Source organism: Saccostrea echinata, unplaced genomic scaffold (assembly GCF_033153115.1).
Source record: "Saccostrea echinata isolate AGI-Se365-2 ecotype Australia unplaced genomic scaffold, CSIRO_AGI_Sech_v1 ptg000001l, whole genome shotgun sequence".
NCBI lineage: Eukaryota > Metazoa > Mollusca > Bivalvia > Ostreida > Ostreidae > Saccostrea > Saccostrea echinata.
The window spans coordinates 50,406,497-50,425,638 of record NW_026889750.1 but is presented as its reverse complement, the minus strand read 5'-3'; the positions used below and the strand labels follow the sequence as shown (position 1 = coordinate 50,425,638).

Here is a 19,142-nt window from a genome sequence, read left to right as displayed (position 1 = left end):
CACCTGAGCACTGGCTAGGAAAAAAGCAAAAATCAGTTCAGTATTGAAAAGCTTTAATGCATAAGTGGTCCCAACCTACCCCTAAAAAAAGGGGGGGGGGTATGATTTGAACAAAATTGAATCTACACTAACTAAAGATGCTTTCATATTTCTTTGACTAATTTTTTCACTACAACTTTGAACTTTCATTATAGTCCCACCCTCCCCCCGGGGTCATGGTTTGAACAAATCTGAATCTACACTATCTGAGGATGCTTCCATATAAATATGACTAATCATAGCTTTGCTCTTCTTGAGAACAAGATTTTTGGAAAAAAAAGTCCTATGTATTCCTATGCATAACTTTAATCATCAATTGTGACCCCTACATATTCCCAGGGAGTCATGATTTTTATCAAATATGAATCTACACTACCTTAGGATACTTCCTAATAGTTATTAACCAATCATGGCTCTGCTGTTCTTGAGAAGATTTTTCCTTAATATTTTTATGTAAAACTTTGATCGTCCACTGTGGCCCCACTCTACTTCCGGGGATCATGATTTTAACAAAATTGAATCTACACTACCTGAGAATGATTCAAAATGAGTTTCATCTTTCCTGGCCCAGTGGTTCTTGAGAAGAAGATTTTTAAAAGATGCCATTAATTTTCACTAATTTGTAATTATCTCCCCTTGGAAGAGAGCGTGGCCCTTCACTTAAACAAACTTGAATCCCCTTTCCCCAAGGATACTCTGTGCCAAGTTTGGTTGAAATTGGTTCAGTAGTTCTGGAGAAAAAGACGAAATTGTGAAACGTTTACAACGACGACGACAACGACGGCAGACAACAATCAAATTTCGATCAGAAAAGTCACTTGAGCCTTCGGCTCAGGTGAGCTAAAATGTTTATACCCGTTACCATGGTAACATTCATAGTTTGAATTTTTAAATCTTGATTGCAAATGTATATATTTATGTATATTTTGTACCAGCAATGATTTTACATAACAATGTCCTGTAATCTTGATTCTGAATATCAAAACAGTTGAAATTCCTACAGATAATGACTCTTAACTCTACATAGGCTACATTGGTTGCTATGTGCTCAGAATCGTTGCTATGGGAAAATAAAGTGAAAAATAGAATTTTATAAGATGCTAATTGCATTGTAAAATTTGCCTAATCACAATTTTACAGCATGCTTTGAAGAATCCTTAACAACAGGTACGTGAACATGCTAAAATTATTATTCTATGATGTGTTGCTAAGGGGAAATTGCTGTTACCATGGAGATTACAAATTGTAAAACATTCCATAGTTTACAGAGAGGTCTCAAAAATTTCAATTTATTGTAAAATTTGTTTTGAGTACTCAAAGATAACAAGTTATGTGATTTATGACTTTAGCATTTTACATTTTTTTTTCTCTCTTTATTCATCAAAACATCCATTTTTGTTGCTAGGCAACGGATAGGAATGTTTAAAAATAATACGCTTCTGAATTCAAATTCTAAAAGTCAAAATCCTCTGCTTTTATGTTATATACACAGGATGTCTGTATGAGGTCCATCACTGGCGTAATTAGGCATTGAATAATTCCAAAATCAAGGAAAATGCTGAGTCAGCAAAAAAGGAAAAAACATGCATATATCACAGATATATCTTTAAATCTTATTTCTATATTTGTGATTGTGAAAACTGTTAAGATCATTATCTTGAGAATAACAGCAATGAAAAAGAAATTCTTTTAGTAATTACATTTAATTTGAGCCTGAAAGATAAGAGATTTTTTAGTTCATCGAAGCTGAAAATTGGCTGGTTGCTAGGGAAATTTCTTTTCCCATGTTTCCATGGTAACCATGAATCAAAACATTTTTCTTTTTGCAAACATGGTTCATAGGGCAAAAGAAAACTATGTGTGGAAAATCATCAAATTCTGAGAACCCTCATATATCACCTACATGCCTATTTTGCGTGATTTTTACAAAGAACTGTACTTAAGATATGAAATCTTGTATTGAAAGAACGTATTTCAATAAAGGACAAGATAGGCAAAGACCCCTTTTTGGCCCCCGGTTCGGGGTGTCTCTTAGAGTGATGCAACAGTTTATCAGTTAAAAACATGTTGTCACCCCTGCCACAAAATGAGTATTGGTTCTACGTTATTGGATACACAGAGGTCATAGGAAGGTTGGAAAATATGTCAATTTCCGAATTTTCTCATTTTTATGCAAATTTTCATCGATTTTACAGCACATTTTGGTTCAGAAAATATAGAGCACAACCTTGCCTATCTATCAAATTTATATATTTCATACACTAGTATCAGATGCATCTTATGTGTAAAAATCTCAGATAGGCAAGCTTGTGCTCTGTTTCTCGAAGTGAAAAGTATTTCAGATTTTTACGAAATTCGATCAGAATTGAGGAAATTCGGGAAAATGTCCTACTTTTGCACCCTCTTGTGGCCTCCGTGTAAGCCTTGAATCAGAATTAGTGCTGGTCTTAAAACAACCATCATTTTAACTTCTTAACTACAAACTTTCACAATTTTAACTGTGTTCTGATTTTTACATCAAATAAGGGGCCAGATTCAGCCGTTACCATACCTTGTCCTTTGTTTCATAATTCAAAAATAGTTTTGTATTATCTCAAACTGCACTACAGTCATTCTACGATAAAAGGACCAATTCAGGGTATAAAACATGAAAAAATTTATTGTTTCAAGTAGCAAATTTAACATCATAATTCTCTAAAGGACATATCAGAGAACTGGAAAAAAAGAATTGTCCACAAATCTGGTATAGTTAACTTTTTACATCAATTTCAATTTACCATTGATTTTAAGGTAAAGTTACGGAAGTTAATGCTTGAACAAGCCTTATTATTTTTAAATTAAGCTGAATTTGACCAATTTTTCGTTTTCTGATGTTCAGTATAGAACGCTGAAGTAATCTTCTTGAAGTCTGGCATGAATCCGATATGAAGTTAAAATTTCGGTAAAAATATCGTTATTACCATTGTCTTCTACAATAATTTATTTACACAAGCATATATGGCATGCTTGTCTTTATTTTCCTTTATCTCCGTAAACAGCGTCAGAACTAGCCGAGTGGAAAAGTCGAGTAGGTATATGTGCTAATCCCGGATGACAATCGACAATCGTGTTGATATATGTATTTGCTGTCCTCTTTCTCAAGACCCTTGTCCAAATTCCCCCGGAAAGCAATATTTCCTCAAGTCTGATAATGTAATATAAAGGATAGAAAGCAGAGCCGAACAAGTTTCTCCTCATATGCTTTACATAGTACAGATCTCTTTTCTGCTTGAACTTTCATTAAGGCGTGACAATCTCGGCTATACATAATTAGCGTCTCTCAAATGGTGACCTAGATTCTCATTGGTTAAGAAATTAATAACATTAGCAACTTTAGATTGTTGTTAACAAACAATGAGATGACATAAGCCACATCTCTGACACGATGTAATTGGTTCCTTCCGTCACTCGTTGACGTCTGAACCATTTTTATCCCATGTGTATTTCACCCGTAAATGAAAAGCTGTGTAATTTCAGTATTGATGAGCTAATCTGGCAACCAATGAGAATCTAGGTCACTATCTGAGACACGCTAATTACATGTATATATGTATGGCCGAGAATGTCACGCCTTACTGTAAGTTCAAGCAGAAAAGATATTTGTACTATTTTCTCCGGAATAAGATTTTTTCCGTCGATTTTGACAGGTCACAGTAGCCTAGTGGTAGGGCGTTCGCTTCGTTATCGGGAAGCCCGGGTTCGATTCTTTTTCACCCGCACCGCGTCAAACCTAATACGTAAATATAGGTAGTGACTGTTCCTTTGTCAAGCGCTCAGCACTAGAAGTAAAAGTCACGGATCTTTCGGATGAGGCCTTAAAAAACGTTGGCAGGATAAAGACCCCTCGCTGCTCAGTGTCCCTGAGTGCCGAGTATAGGTGTAAATTTGAAGCCCTTCAGCGGTATATGCTAACGTCTCTATATGAGTGAAAACTTCTCGAATGGGAAGTGAAATCCTTTTTTAGGAAATCTTGTGTCCCTTAGAAGAAGGATGTACTGAGGCCATCATTTAAAATATCTTTGTTTCCCCTAACCCGACACTTAAATCTCAAGTTGGGTAGGTAGGTAGGTCAATAATAATTTTTATGACAGCAGCTTTGAAAAAACATTCTTAAATTTATTGGAATAATACCTTTATAAATAAGAAATTAAATGTGCAAAAGAAAGCCATTTAAAAGCAAAATTTAAGGTAAATTAACTAAAAACTATTATTCAATTGAACTTGTGAAATATCTCACGCCAGTGTAAATTTATTGAAATCAAATATTTAAAAAGACAAGATTCTCAGATACGCAAAGACCGAACATCCGAGTTTTTTTTTTTTCAAACCTACTATCAGCTTCCAGTGCTTACACATGCAGTGTAATTGTTCAAGGGCCTCGAGTTATGCATTAGTTCTAGTGCATTTCGTTTTGGAGTCCTGAAGTAAGGAGCTAATTCTAAGTCACAGATTAAAATCCCAATGTGGGACGTTGAGACCGGTCCTTTGAATGAGACCGTAAAAACTTAGGTCCAGTGTCGCACAAGATGCTGGTACGAAAAAGATCCCTCACTGCTCAATGGCCAAATTTGCCGAGTACACGTCTAAATTTGGACCCCTTTACCAGGCAAATGTTCAAGTTGTGTCGTCCCAACAATTCTCAAAGGGTTTTAAACAACCAGTCTTCAAGACCCCAATTAAAGAAAAATACACCGGACGTCTCAGGAACCTGTATCATGATTTCAAAACTCACGAAGTTTAACCCATGAATAAAAGGCATGAAGAAAGGACGTCTGAATTACATTCATCAAGATGAAATATGTAGACTTATTTACAACAACTCCTATGGTCCCATATAGTAATTGTATTTTTTAAAAGTCGATAAACATAAAAAAATATGTGAATAATCTTATTAAAAAATCTTTTCAGTCGGCGCGATTTAATTGGGTCGGTCGCGTTCGGGGAAACAAAGGTATTTTTTATTTTAGCCTGACTATTATATAATATGTTTTATGAATTCGGGAATTGTATCTGTATGCTGGTCACGGAGAGCAAGACACGATTCGTAGAAGATGCTGTTATCAACAGAGAAGCTATATTCAAGCATAATGACGGAAGACAGATTGTGTGGTCCTGCTATGATATACATTCCAAAAAATGGTGATGTTGGGCCACTTCGCGCCGAAAATGTGTTGAAAAAATGTATCATGAAATGTGAAGATAACGAACAATAATCATGCAAAGAATCCAAAGAAATAATACAAAGTGTGAGCAGAGCAACATCAGAGGTGGAATCAGGTGCCATGGAGGGGTAAGTGTCCCCTTTCGACCGGTCACACATTTGCTCATTGTCATGTTCGGGCAAACGAAAAAATACGTAGACAATTCAGTGTTTAAATAATGGCCTAACAATTAGTATGAAAAACTTCAGTCAGCATTCGACTTAATGATAGATAGTATATGCTGACAAGGTCATTGTATCGACCATAGAACTTAAGAAATGATGACTTTAAACGAGACTGTTTATATAGTTGTTTCATCAATTTGTTTCTCAAAATCTTGCCTCGTTTTAGAAATTGTTCGTAAGTAGAACATGATCTTGCGTATGGAATCAACAGGGAGATATAAACCCCATATGCAGGAGATAAGGGTATATTGCTACAAAAGTAAGGGAAATTGAAAGAAAAGTTTAAGTGTCATCATGTTTATCATAAAGTTTTGTTGTTAGGTTACCATTAACGTCTTATATAAACATGAAACAGATGTGTCAGACTCTGTGGTATCTCTTATTTTTAATTTTTTTATTTCAAGTTCACTGGGATATACTGAGTCGACATATGAATGAAAGCAACTAATGTCAATTGAACTATATAGCACACTTGACTGTATATCAGTCAGTGTGTAGGATTAGCCATGAACCCTAATGTTATGAAATCTCATTACCTACTGAATTAATATCTCACTTCACAAACTACTCCAATGAGCTCAATCCGGAGAGTCTTAATTACCTCTAGATAATTGAAAATGCTAAGTTATCATCGATCGTTAATGCAAGTTTTTTTTTAAAATTTAATTCAAAAAAAATTATTGTCGAAATTTACACAGTTATATTTTAGTTTTATCGGCTTACCGATTACTGATTTTCTAACCGATTACCATCGCTCTGACCGAATAATCGATTAACTGGTTACAAACTGCCATCCTTGATATATATAATGTTCAAATACATGTAACTGTATCTCACTTCCATACTCAATGACCGTGTAGTGTAGGACAGCACCGCAAGTTTTAGTGACTTCTAGATGGCCAAGCCGTCTAGCACGCTGTTCCTTTACTGCTAGCAGACAGATTCCGTAGGTCGAGAGCGGAAGTGGGTATCCAATATATATATATATATATATATATATATATATATATATATATATATATATATATATATATATATATATATAATTATATAAACACATAAACACATAAACACTTTGTTATGTTCTGAAATATACATGTTAATTATATATATTAACATTCGTGCCACTCAATCATGCATTCATGCTGAAATTTTATTTTGTTAGTTTAGGGGTTCATTTGTATCTATTCACTCCAATTGGAGGTCTTTTTCTTAAATGAAATCTTTAAACTTAAATGCACATCAATGTGTAGGATTAGATAAAAGAACTACAGCACATTTGACACGGAATTAACAAATCGTAACGACTCTTATGACATCTTGTACCATAGTTCTCCTTACTAATCCTCAATATAGATAACGTTAATTCACTGTCAATTGTGCTTCAGTTCTCCTGTCTAATCCTACACATTGATGTTGTAAACGTGAAACCATTTTTACTCTCTTGGTACCTGATATATAGATATCTGATCGGGAAGGGGGACGGAACCTCTCATTATAAATATCAAATCTCTCTCGGCTCGGTATCATCCAATAAAAAGTTGCTTGCGTTTCCCATTGACAAACAATCCTTTGGAATTCCCATGGGTACTAATTGTGTCCCGTTATTATCAGATCGATTTTTGTATTCATATGAAACAGAATTTATTCAAAAACTTATACATGAAAAGCAGAAGTCTCTTGTTGTGGCCTTCAATACGACATATAGACATATCAACGACGCTTTATCAATTAACGATAGTTACTTCCATTCAAATGTCGATTCGATATTGGTATATCCCAGTGAACTTGAAATAAAAGATACCACAAAGTCTGACACATCTGTTTCATATTTGGATGTTTTATTAGAGAAACACATTGATAGCAAACTGACAACTAAACTTAAGGATAAACGTGATGACTTTAATAAGAGGATACTATTAGTCATGTATTATAGACAGTAGCATGCAAATCACGAGGTACGAGAATATGATGACGTCAAAATACTAACTAGAAAAAGGAAAATCATAACCGTAAAGCCCTTAATAAAAATTGTCGCCCGCTTAGTGCAATGGTTAGAGCGTTTGCTCTTGGGTCGCAAAGTAAGGCAACTTTCTATCGTTAAATTCCCTTATTTATATACACCTTTCCGTAGACAACGAGGAGAATTTTGGATTAGAAAACTAGGGACAGCCTTTCCCTATGGCTGAAATGACAATGTCGATAGTGTTGGAAATCTTTCCAATCCACAGTGTAACTATGTAAATGTGATGGGACTTTTTAACCATACACAGAGACGAAAGCGTAGTCATGGGCATCGGTCTTACAATAAATCTTTAATACACGAGGTCTCTTTTGATTCATTACTACCTTACGTAAATCAACAGTTAGGTCTACATCATATTCGCACCAAACTTTACTCTGTCCCTTTGAAACTTTATACAGGCCCGTATGAAGCAATTTCAGTTGGGGGGCACAGCCATACATTTTCAGTTGAGGGGGCACTATCAACTACCAAAAATTGAAAAGCAAAAAAAAAAAAAAAAAAAAAAAAAGGTCGTCAGTCGTTTTTATTGAGGGGGCACAAGCATATAGTGCCCCCCCCCACCCGGTTCCTACGTCCATGTACATAGTCTTCTTGAAAAGGTCAAGGAAAGTCCATTTTTTGATTCCTCGACACCAGAATATAGGCTCGGATCTGTGATTATGGATATTGCAAATCAGAGGCTTTTTAAACCCCCACGTTTTACTGAAAAAGAAGCAGCTAAATCAATCCTTAAACTTCAATATGCCAACAAAGGAAAGAAACGCGGTTAATATAAGTAATATTCTTAATCACAAAAGCGTCCAGTCTTGTATTCCACCATATTTCAGTTAAAGACTACACCTTGTATTTCCTACAAATATACATCGACTATTGGTTACAAACTTTCTAATTACAAGAAAACTTTACAGTGCCTGGATATCGAATATCTGAAACATAATCCCCCATCGTGTTCATGTTCTTCTTCACCCTGTAACTATAATCCTGCTGGACACGTTATTACTGGTGACGTAAATATAGTTAATAATGAGGACCTTATATCACTAATTTTAGAAGGTCCTAAATATAGGGAACCCCGATCCTTCAACTGGCGTCGGAATTTCATAAATAATATGGATTCTGTAGAGGATTACGCCAGGCGATGGACAAAAATGAAAAAGAAGACCTTGACATTTTGTCAGAATGGATTAAATGTATCAGATGTATGTTAAAATCGTTAATAGATTGTGGGGCAATATGAGAACCATCTATCCTTCTGTATTCAATAATCCAGAAGTGAAAAAAGAATTAGATAAATTACATGATCAGTACGTACTGGTCACTTCTGACAAGCAGGTAACAACATTGTCTTTGTTTGTAAGGCTCATTATATTAAATCTATTTTAGAGGAACTTGGATTTAATTCTACAAGTGGTAGTCCAACTTATCCTCATAGTTCTCTTTCTAAGAAAGAAATTCTTCAAAATCATATATCAGTTTTGAATATTTTTAATATTCCAAACAATCAAAATGAATTTGAATTACCATATCTAGATTGGATTGCGAAACTTCATAAAAATCCTTACAAACAAAGATACATAGCGGGTTCCAGTAAATGTTCAACCAAGCCTCTTTCTTTACTCCTCACTAGTAATATAGTAGTGAAGGGGAAACTTCAAGAGTACTGTGCAACAATATATTCGAGAAGTGGTGTAAATCTGATGTGGATACTTATAAATTCCAAGGAACTTTTGGAAAATTTGAAATCACAAGATTTTACGAAAATCAACAGCTTAAAAACTTAACGACTTTTCAACTTTATACACAACCATTCCCCAAGATAAATTAAAATCCAGGCTTTTTGATATCATTGACAGCTGCTTTTTCAATAAAAATGGAACTCGTAAATATACTTACCTTGTCATTGGTCATTTGCAAAATTATTTTGTGAAAAAAAAACATTCTGATTGTACACACAAGTACTCTGAAGTTGACATTGAAAAGATGCTTGAGTTTCTGATTGACAATATCTATGTGGTTTTTGGAGACCAGGTCTTCCAACAATCTGTTGGAATTCCCATGTATACCAATTGCGCCCCGTTATTAGCAGACCTTTTTTGTATTCATATGAAGCAGAATTTGTCCAAAATCTTATACGTGATAAGAAGAAAACACTTGCTGTGGCCCTCAACTCGACATTTAGATATATCGACGACGTATTGTCAATTAACAATGGTTACTTCCATTCTTATGTCGATACGATATATCCTGGTGAGCTTGAGATAAAAGATACCACAGAATCTGACACATCTGTTTCACGTTTGGATATTTTACTTGAAAAAGACGTTAATGGTAATCTAACAACCAAGCTTTATGATAAACGTGATGACTTAAGCTTTTCAATCGTCAACTTCCCATTCTTATGCAGCAATATACCTTCATCACCTGCATACGGGGTTTATATCTCTTAGTTGATTCGATACGCAAGAGCATGCTCTACGTATGTACAATTTCTAAAACGAGGTAAATTATTGACAAACAAGTTGATGAAACAAGAATATCAGCAGTCTCGTTTAAAGTCATCATTTCGTAAGTTCTATGGTCGATACAATGACCTTGTCAGCAAATACAATTTATCATTGAGTCAAATGCTGACTGACGTTTTTCATACTAATTGTTAGGCCATTATTTACACACTGAATTGTCGACGGCTTTTTCCGTTATTTCCCGATCATGACAAGGAGCACAAGGCGGGTGTGACCGGTCGGCAGGGGATGCTCACTCCTCCATGGCACCTGATCCCACTTCTGATGTTTTGGAGGTCCGTATTTGCTCTGCACCTACTTTGTAATGTTCAATGGACTTTTGACCTTGAATACTGTTCGTTATCTCAATATATTTCATGTAGCAGTATATCATTTCCACCTGCATATGAGTTTATGTCTCCCAGTTGATTTGATACACAAGAGCATATTCTACGTACGAAATGAGACAGGCTATTGATAAATAAGTTGATGATACAAGGATATCAACAATCTTTTTAAAGTCAAGATTTCGCAAATTCTATGGTCGATACAATGGCCTTCTTTGCAAATACAATGTGTCTTTAGTCTTTAGGTCGAATGTTGACTGACTTTTTAAATACAAATTGCTAGGCCATTATTTGCTCACTGAACTGCCTACGGATTTTCCGTTTACTCGATCATGACAAAGAGCACACGGCGAGTGTGACGGGTCGGCAGGGAGTGCTTACTCCTCCGATCTCACCTTAGTCTTTTGTGGACTTTTGAGAATGATTACTGTTGTTGTCTTCATGTTTCATCCATCTTAGCTATTGATAATTGTCCCCAGTGCAACGATCTGTGTAGGCAAAGCAGTGTCAAATTTGCAGTGTGTTATTCCATTAAACAGTAATTTTGTGAAAATCAAATTTATTTGTTTTAGAAACTGATGAATGAATTCCTCCTTGTATACAGATTTTTCAAAAATAAAATAAGACTGTAATCACAATAAGTAATCAAGAAAGCAAAAAAGTCCAACTAAACATATGCCAATGTTCATGTTCATATGTATATACAAAGACCTGTTTACAAACTTGAAAAGTTACTATGCATTTTTTAATAAATCTGCATACCATTGCAGTACTCTGTCTTTATTGCTGCAAGTACGTACACGTATGTTTCTTTTTTGAATGGCGAAATCACAAAGCTGCAATGCCAAATTTGTTCGTCAACAACAGAAAAAAATCCTTAAGATCAACGATGCATATTATATATATATTACTAGGATGTTTTAAATTTAGCGAAATAATCGAAGAGAGAGCCAGTGCATGCCCGCCGAGAGTAGGGAATTATTGAACAGACTGCTCTACGATGCGGAAACAGAAATGCCTTCACTATGTGTCTTGCAGATATTTTTATTAGTAGAATAAACAGAGTACCAAGAAAAAAAGCCGTAAAGATAATAGGTTTTCAACGCTTGCAAACATCCATCGAGCTGTGGCTCTCTCTGTATCAAACTCCCACTCTAATGAACGGGGTGCCCTTTTATCTCCAACTAAGAAATATGTAAAAGTGTCCATTTTTGAAAAAAAATCTCTGTGATAATAATTGCATAATTTTAATCTTATATTCCATGGCAAATGTTAAAATATCCTTCATTTTGTTAATTTGATTAGAATGTCAAAAAACACTCCACTGCTAAAATATCTGTCTATCTATCTAGATCGATCGATCGAAAAACACAAAATATTAGATATTTTGATATGTTCTGAATTTTTTGGATTTTATTTATAATACACCCAACAAAACTGTACCGGTTCTTCATTTTTTTGGAAATTATATATATATATATATATATATATATATATATATATATATATATATATATATATATATATATATATATATATATATATATATATATATATATATATATATATATATATATATATATATATATATATATATATATACTAGTTAAGCATAGTACTTTAATAATTCGTAAAAAGAAATTGGGCATTAAAAATTCTGTTTAATAATTATTGTAGCAAATTTTAAAAATCGATATGATAGATAATATTGGTGATAAAACAAAACAATAATGACAATCACGCATTCATATATTTATACAGTTATACTGTATATACTGATAACATTATATATCTATCAAAACACCTTAGTCATGATAATGTTATTCAATACTTAGCTGTAGACTTTGTCAGTTCAATGTGTAAAAAAAGTAAAAGCATAATTGTGTAAGCCCATGGGATTCTTTAAATATTTAAAAATACACTCTACAAGCTCACTGATTGCAACATTGATTTAAAATCTCTCTTTTTAACGGCCTCTGGCTCCTTGAGTAAGATCTGCTTTTAAAACTATTTGAAGTTTTTCGAGATCAGTGTTAAACATTCTTTTTACCGAAAGTCGGATCAATTTTTTCATTTGTCCCCGAAATAAAGTACGTCAGCAGGGGTCCTGGAGGTCGAGAAATCAATGAAACGAAAGCGTTAATAAGATATACACAAATTGTTTAAGCGTGCAAAACAATACCAGCACCAATACAATGAAAGAACTTGCTGAATCCGAAACAAGTACTAACCAGTTTCCATCCTTACACATATGGTCTGTCCTTCCGGTGTTGATCTCAAGAGAAAAACTTGCGACTTAAGCATACACAGACTATTGTTCTGCATGATGGATATTTGAAATTTGATTTTCCCCCTCCAGATTATACACGTGCTTTTGAGAGAGCGAAAAGTGGAGAGATCTTCGATTTTTTTTTTCGGCGCTGTACCGTGGTGATATTTATGATGTATCTTCACACTTTCACATGCATTATGTATGTTAAGAAGACCGCGCCAATGTTTCAGTAATAATTTTTAGAAATTCAAAAAGCATGTCAAGGATTAAGCAAAGAAGTATGTCTGATTTTCTATTGCTAATACTTTGGAAGAATAATGAGAGACGGTGCTTTTATTTTATTTTTTGTGGAGTTACAAAAACAGCTTCAACTATGTTGGATTAATGGATTCTTTCAAATTTGTTTCCAGTGGGACAAGCAATCAAAAAGTTAAAGCTCCGAAAATCCTCTCCGGGAAGATCCCGAGTGCAGCAGAGAGGGTCAGTCAGAAAGAGACTTCAGTCCAGTCAGTCATTTGTGTCCAGTGGAGGTAAGAGAGAGAGAGAGAGAGAATGATTAATTTTTCATTTACCAAATTCATTTCTAAAACATGCAGACATAATGACGAGCGACGTATGATTTATTTATGTATGAAGTTGCGGATTTATAATTTAAAATCGACTTGACAGCACATTAAAGTGTCTTGATTTATTCCATATTGATCAATCGATGTCGCTATTCCTTAATCTCCCTATGTAAAGTCTGATATTTGCAAAAGAGTTTCCGGTAGTGCCGTTAGCTTATTTAGTGTAACATTGATGTAGTATGCAAAAAAGTTAATGTAACCGTTTTTGTGCGGTTGTCCTCAACCTGCTTTAACTAAAAGTGAGTACGATTACAGAAACTCATTGTCGACTCGTTATACAGTGATAGAGTCTGGCAGTGAATGCTGGTTTGAATGCAACATGCTCTGTTGTTTTGCCTGGAAGATAGTATATGAATTTAGCACTACTGGGATACAAACGTCGCTGTATATTTTTACTCACTGGAGTGTTTAAACAGATGGGAGAAATTGACTAAACATGCTTTCATGTACCTTTGGGAAAACAATGTATTTTATTAATTTTGCTAACAATTGTAAGCATATAGTGATTGTCAAACATTCCTTTGTGTCGTTTTGTGAGTCGAAGCATTTATTTGCTGAATTTTTCAAAATAAATAGTGTCAAATACCTTAATAGAAAAGAAAAAGAAATACACCTGCTACTCCTGTAGTGTCAAACAATCGGTGAGATCTAAAAAAAAAAAAGCTTTATCATGTTGATAAGCCTTAGGAAGTTTTTTTTTAAATGCTTTATTTCTGTGTACTTTATACACTTAATACATAAATAAATAAATTGCACAGAAAATTTTAACACACACGCCCACTTCCACTCTTCATTCAACAAATTGTACGCAGCCTTTGTTTCTTAATATTAATCTTTTTTCTTATGTGTACAAAGTGACACGTGATATAAAAGTTTTTGTTCATTGGTCTGTCCTGTACATATTGACACGTGATATATAGATTTTTGTTCAGTGGGTCTGTCCTTTACAAAGTGACACGTGATACAGAAATGTTTGTTTAATTGGTCTGTTCTGTCCGTGATATAAACATTTTTCAATGGGTCTGTTCTGTACGAAGTGACACGTAACATAAAAGTTTGTGTTCATTGGGTGACTATGGGTTTGTCCTGTACTCGGTAACACGTGATATATAGATTTTTGTTCAATGGGTCTGTCCTGTACATAATGAAACGTGATATATAGAATTTTGTTCAGTCGGTCTGTCCTGTACAAAGAGACACGTGATATAAAACTTTTTGTTCAATGGGTCTGTCCTGTTCAAATTGACACGTGAATAAAATATTTTGTTCAATGAGTTTGTCCTGTACATAGTTACACGTGATATATAGATTTTTGTTCAATGGGTCTGTCCTGTACATAGTGACGCGTGATATATAGATTTTTGTTCAATGGGTCTGTCCTGTACATAGTTACAAATGATATATAGATTTTTGTTCAGTGTGTCAGTCCTGTATATACATGTAGTGACACCTGATTTACATATTCTTCAAAATAATGAGATAGTTATACGTGAGTTACATGTTTTATTTTATTAATGGATCTGTCCTGCATGTACACAGTGACATGTGATATATTGCTTCATGGGTCTATCCTGTCATATATTGGAACACATTATAAATGGAATTAGTTACATCGGTCTGTTCCTTACAAAGTGACATGTGATTTACATTTTTGATTTTATGAATGGGTCTGTCCTGTAAATTTCGACTTGTGATATAGATATTTATTGAAAGGTCTGCCCCGTACAGATTGACACGTGATTTACAGATATTATTTTTGATGGGTACTTCTGTATATAGTGACATGTGAAGTACATATTTTATTGTTAATGTTCATTTCTGTATATAACGACCTGTGATTTATAGTATTTTGTGTAATTGATCTGTCCTGTATATGATGACGCGTGGTACACAGTCTATTGTTCCATTGGCCTGTTTTGTTTTAAGTGACAAGTACTTTACAGAATTTTGTTTCAGTGGGTCTGCCACGTACAAAGTTATTTGTGATATACAGATGTTTGTTGAATGGGTCTGTCCCGTAGAGAATTATACATAATTTACAGATTTCTGTTTGAATGGGTATGTCCCTTACTAACGCGTGTTACTCAGTTTGTTTTTGCAGGTACGAGACTGTATGTACAAATGTATTTTGTCCCATTCCGGGACTAGTTATATACAGTTTTGTTTAATGGGCGTTTCCTGTATAAAGTGACATGTGATATACAATTTTTGTTTGATAAACTAGTCCTATACATAATGATACAGATAGGTTTTTTTTGTTTAATGGGTCTGTCCTGAATATTTTGACACGTGTTATACGGAATTTTAATGGGTCTATTATCCACATAGTGACAAATGATAGACAGAATTTTGTCTAGGTCAGACGATACATTTTTGTATATCTTCGTATTGTATGGAATATATTAAGAATTTTAAATCCTTTCTGATTTCTAAACTGGTTTCTAATTGTCTTTAAAAATTGAAACACTACAAAATGTGATATTGGCAAATTTATATTTTTCCAAAAGGATTTTATAGGAAACAACATCCTCCGGTATCTTGCACAAATGCCTGGTAAAGTACCTCAATTTTTTGCGAGTAAACATGTCACAGTAGCAATACTTCAATGACAAAATCTTAGAACAAAAAATTTATATTATTGAGGAACGTATCGTCCGTCCTTAAAGGGTCTGCTCTCTATATGTAGTGACTTGTGATTTACATTCTTTGTTAAGTAGGTCTGTCTTGTATAATGATATACATAGACTATTTTTGTTTAATGGATTGTCCTATCCACAGGGACAAGTGATTTACAGAGTTTCTGTCCCGTGTATAGTTACACGTGATTAACGGATTTTTTTAAATAGGATATCACCTGTGTTTTGACAGAAGCTGTCATGTGTTCATTAATTTTTTGTAATGGATCATTTACAGATAGCAGATTATGGAGGAAATCAATTGATTTCTGACCTAAAATTTCAGTATGACAATACCGCCAGCTTCCTCTGGCACTAAATGCTGATATGCTTGAGTCAATACCATTTTTTCCTCTAAATAGACTGAATATTAAATGACCAACAAGCAGGTGTTGATACAATATAATAGTCATATAAAACACCTTTAATGTGTGTTCTGCTGTCAAAATCTCAGTTAAATTTTGAAAAAGTTTGGAAAAGGTAACCATTTTACCAGGGTAAATATTATTATTGAAAGAAAAAAATTAACTGCATTTAATAACAAAAATAAGATATATATATATATATATATATATATATAGATATAGATATAGATATATATATATATATATATATATAGTAATATAAGTCTTTGATAAACATAGATATATAACGCAGTCTACGTTGCTTTTCTAAAAGTGCTGGCCTTTTTGATATCAATAAAACAGTAAGTGTACTTCAATCAGGAACATTTCCCTCTTTTAATAAACTTTGTTGTCTTCTTTGTTAACAGAAAATTATACGTCTTAAAAACAGATATATTACCCTTAGACGGAATTCCCTGCTTTTGATCTTTTGTCTTTTATGTTAAGAATAAAGTTCTCCCATGTGTGCTGATCGTTTTTCTGAAATCAGGTATACAGTATCTGTTCTGTACCTATGAAAGACAGTTGTTTCATTTAGAAAAGTAAATATTATAGAGAATTTATAAATGTAATGCATTCTGAACCACGCACAGCATTCTCTGTCTTTGAAACTGGTTGAACTTAATTTTTATGAGTATGATGGTTCATGCTATTAAAGTTTCTGTCTCATTGTTTGCGTATCGCAAAAAAATTACATTTATCTAAAAGTGTCATTGCTATAAGAAAAGAGCTTAAGACATGAGCGTGTTATTATATTTGTACGGAACCATAGACCGAGAGCTTTCGCAAAATTATCGGAATGGCGTGCTCTGACGCTTTACAATCACACTCTGAAATAGAAGTCATGCCAATTCTATCATCACACATGATATTACCTCCGACTTTATTAATGCCTATTTCGTTTTCTTTTCACTTTGGCGAGTTTCGGTGGTAAATTGAAAGAATTGATGTAAAAAAAAAGGCAGAACCATTATCTAGTGAATAATAATGAAAATAATCATCAATGAATGTGAATATTAGTGGTACCCATGTGATTTATGAAAGGAAACTTTTCCTCTCGAGCTATAGAACATGCTGGATTGCAATGATATGAGAGAACAAAGATGTACAGAGTTGAGCAGCATATTTGTGCGCGAAAATTTATCCTATTTTCATTCACGCAACGTCGGGGCGTATGAAAATGAAAAGTACATCTTTGGTTTCTATCTCCTCATGCAATCTTACCATTAAACATATGGTGTTCGTGGAACATGAAAGAGCCAAAATCCCAATTGATTGAAAATTGGTTGATTCCACACTCTGGAGCGTTTGTGTATTAATAGGTTGATATAGAATTCTGTTTGTTTCCCGCTTTAATTGGGGACATAAGTATTAACAAGCATCTTCCTGGATCAGCCTAGCAACATAATCACAAATCTGTCTCCAAGGGGTCTCTGTATTACCTCGTTATTCTGAATTCCAGCGCGAGTGAATGAAATGGGACAAAGAATGTCAAAAATAAGGCTTGGTAAAAAAAATCTTCTAGTATTTCTATATTAAACTTTTTTACTCTCAAGTATTTTTAAAGGGATTCATATGTATATTGTAATATGGAGATATATCGAACAGTATTCAAGCTCAAAGTCCATTAAAACAATATAAATCGGGAGCAGAGCAAACACAGACCTCCAAAACATAAGAGGTGGGATCAGGTGCCATGGAATAAATGAGCATCCCCAACCGACCGGTCACACCCGCCGTGTGCTCCTTGTCATGATCAGGAAATAACGGAAAAATCCGTCGACAATTCAGTGTGTAAATAATGGCCTAACAGTTAGTATGAAAAACGTCAGTCAGCATATGACTTCATGATAAATAGTATTTGCTGACACGGTGATTGTATCGACCATAGAACTTACGAAATTATGACTTTAAACGAGACTGTTCTTAATTGTTTGAAATAACCATGGCTTCCAACTCGCTACTATCTACCAACACAAGACTATAAACATTTGGTGATTTTTTTGCTTTGGTGTGTGTATGTTGCTTTGGTGTGTGTGTGATTTGAAAACTGTTACTACAGGTATTTGTTTTAGTACATAGTGTGAATTTTAAACCAAAGCAGGCTTCTGACAAATAAGTTGATGTTACAGGAATATCAATGAACTCGTTTAAAATCAGCATTGCATAAAGTCTTTGGTCTTTAAAATGACCTTGTTAGCAAATTCTACCTATCATTGGGTCGTATTTTGGCTGAAATATTTCATACCAATTATTAACTTTTGTTTCAAACTAGATTTGATTACAGATTATTCTGCCTTCCTGATCATACACAGGGCTTACGATGGATGTGACCTCTCAACAGGGGAAGTTTACTACACTTAGGCACCTAATCCCACCTCATTTTGAAAATAGTAGAATGAGCTACATGTGTCATTGTTAATAAGTTAGAAACAAGAGGGTTGACTTCATATATAATATGTCCATAGAAAAGGAGGAAAAACATACAGTTCGAGTAACCCTGTAACTTGTACCTTTCTTTTCATTTTCTTGTACTCTCTGTCCAATCAGAGCTTGCTCTTACTTTCTTTCGCCCCGCCCCTTCCATTCCACGTTCGTTCCCCGTTCACTGTCCGTGTACCATATGAGTGAAAAATTCTCGAGAGGGATGTTAAACAATAAACACTGCCCGTGTTCACATTTATATATAGCCAAGTCTTGTAAGAGGATTAAAATGCATTTGTTTTAAGTATTAATTAAAAGAAGTAATGCTATAATTAAGGAATGAATTTAATAGCTACCCATTTTATACGGTATAAACTGGGTTGGGACAGTTTACGCTTTATAA

At 34.2% G+C, this 19,142-nt stretch overlaps 1 protein-coding gene across 1 annotated transcript in view; it reads left to right on the top strand.

Moving 5' to 3' along the window:
• LOC133194065 (Kv channel-interacting protein 4-like) overlaps positions 1 to 19,142 on the top strand; it is a 140,362-nt gene that overhangs the window by 9,914 nt on the left and 111,306 nt on the right. Inside the window, exon 2 of the mRNA XM_061330030.1 lies at positions 13,021 to 13,140. Coding sequence (XP_061186014.1) covers positions 13,021 to 13,140 — 120 coding nt within the window. The remainder of the gene's footprint in view (positions 1 to 13,020; positions 13,141 to 19,142) is intronic.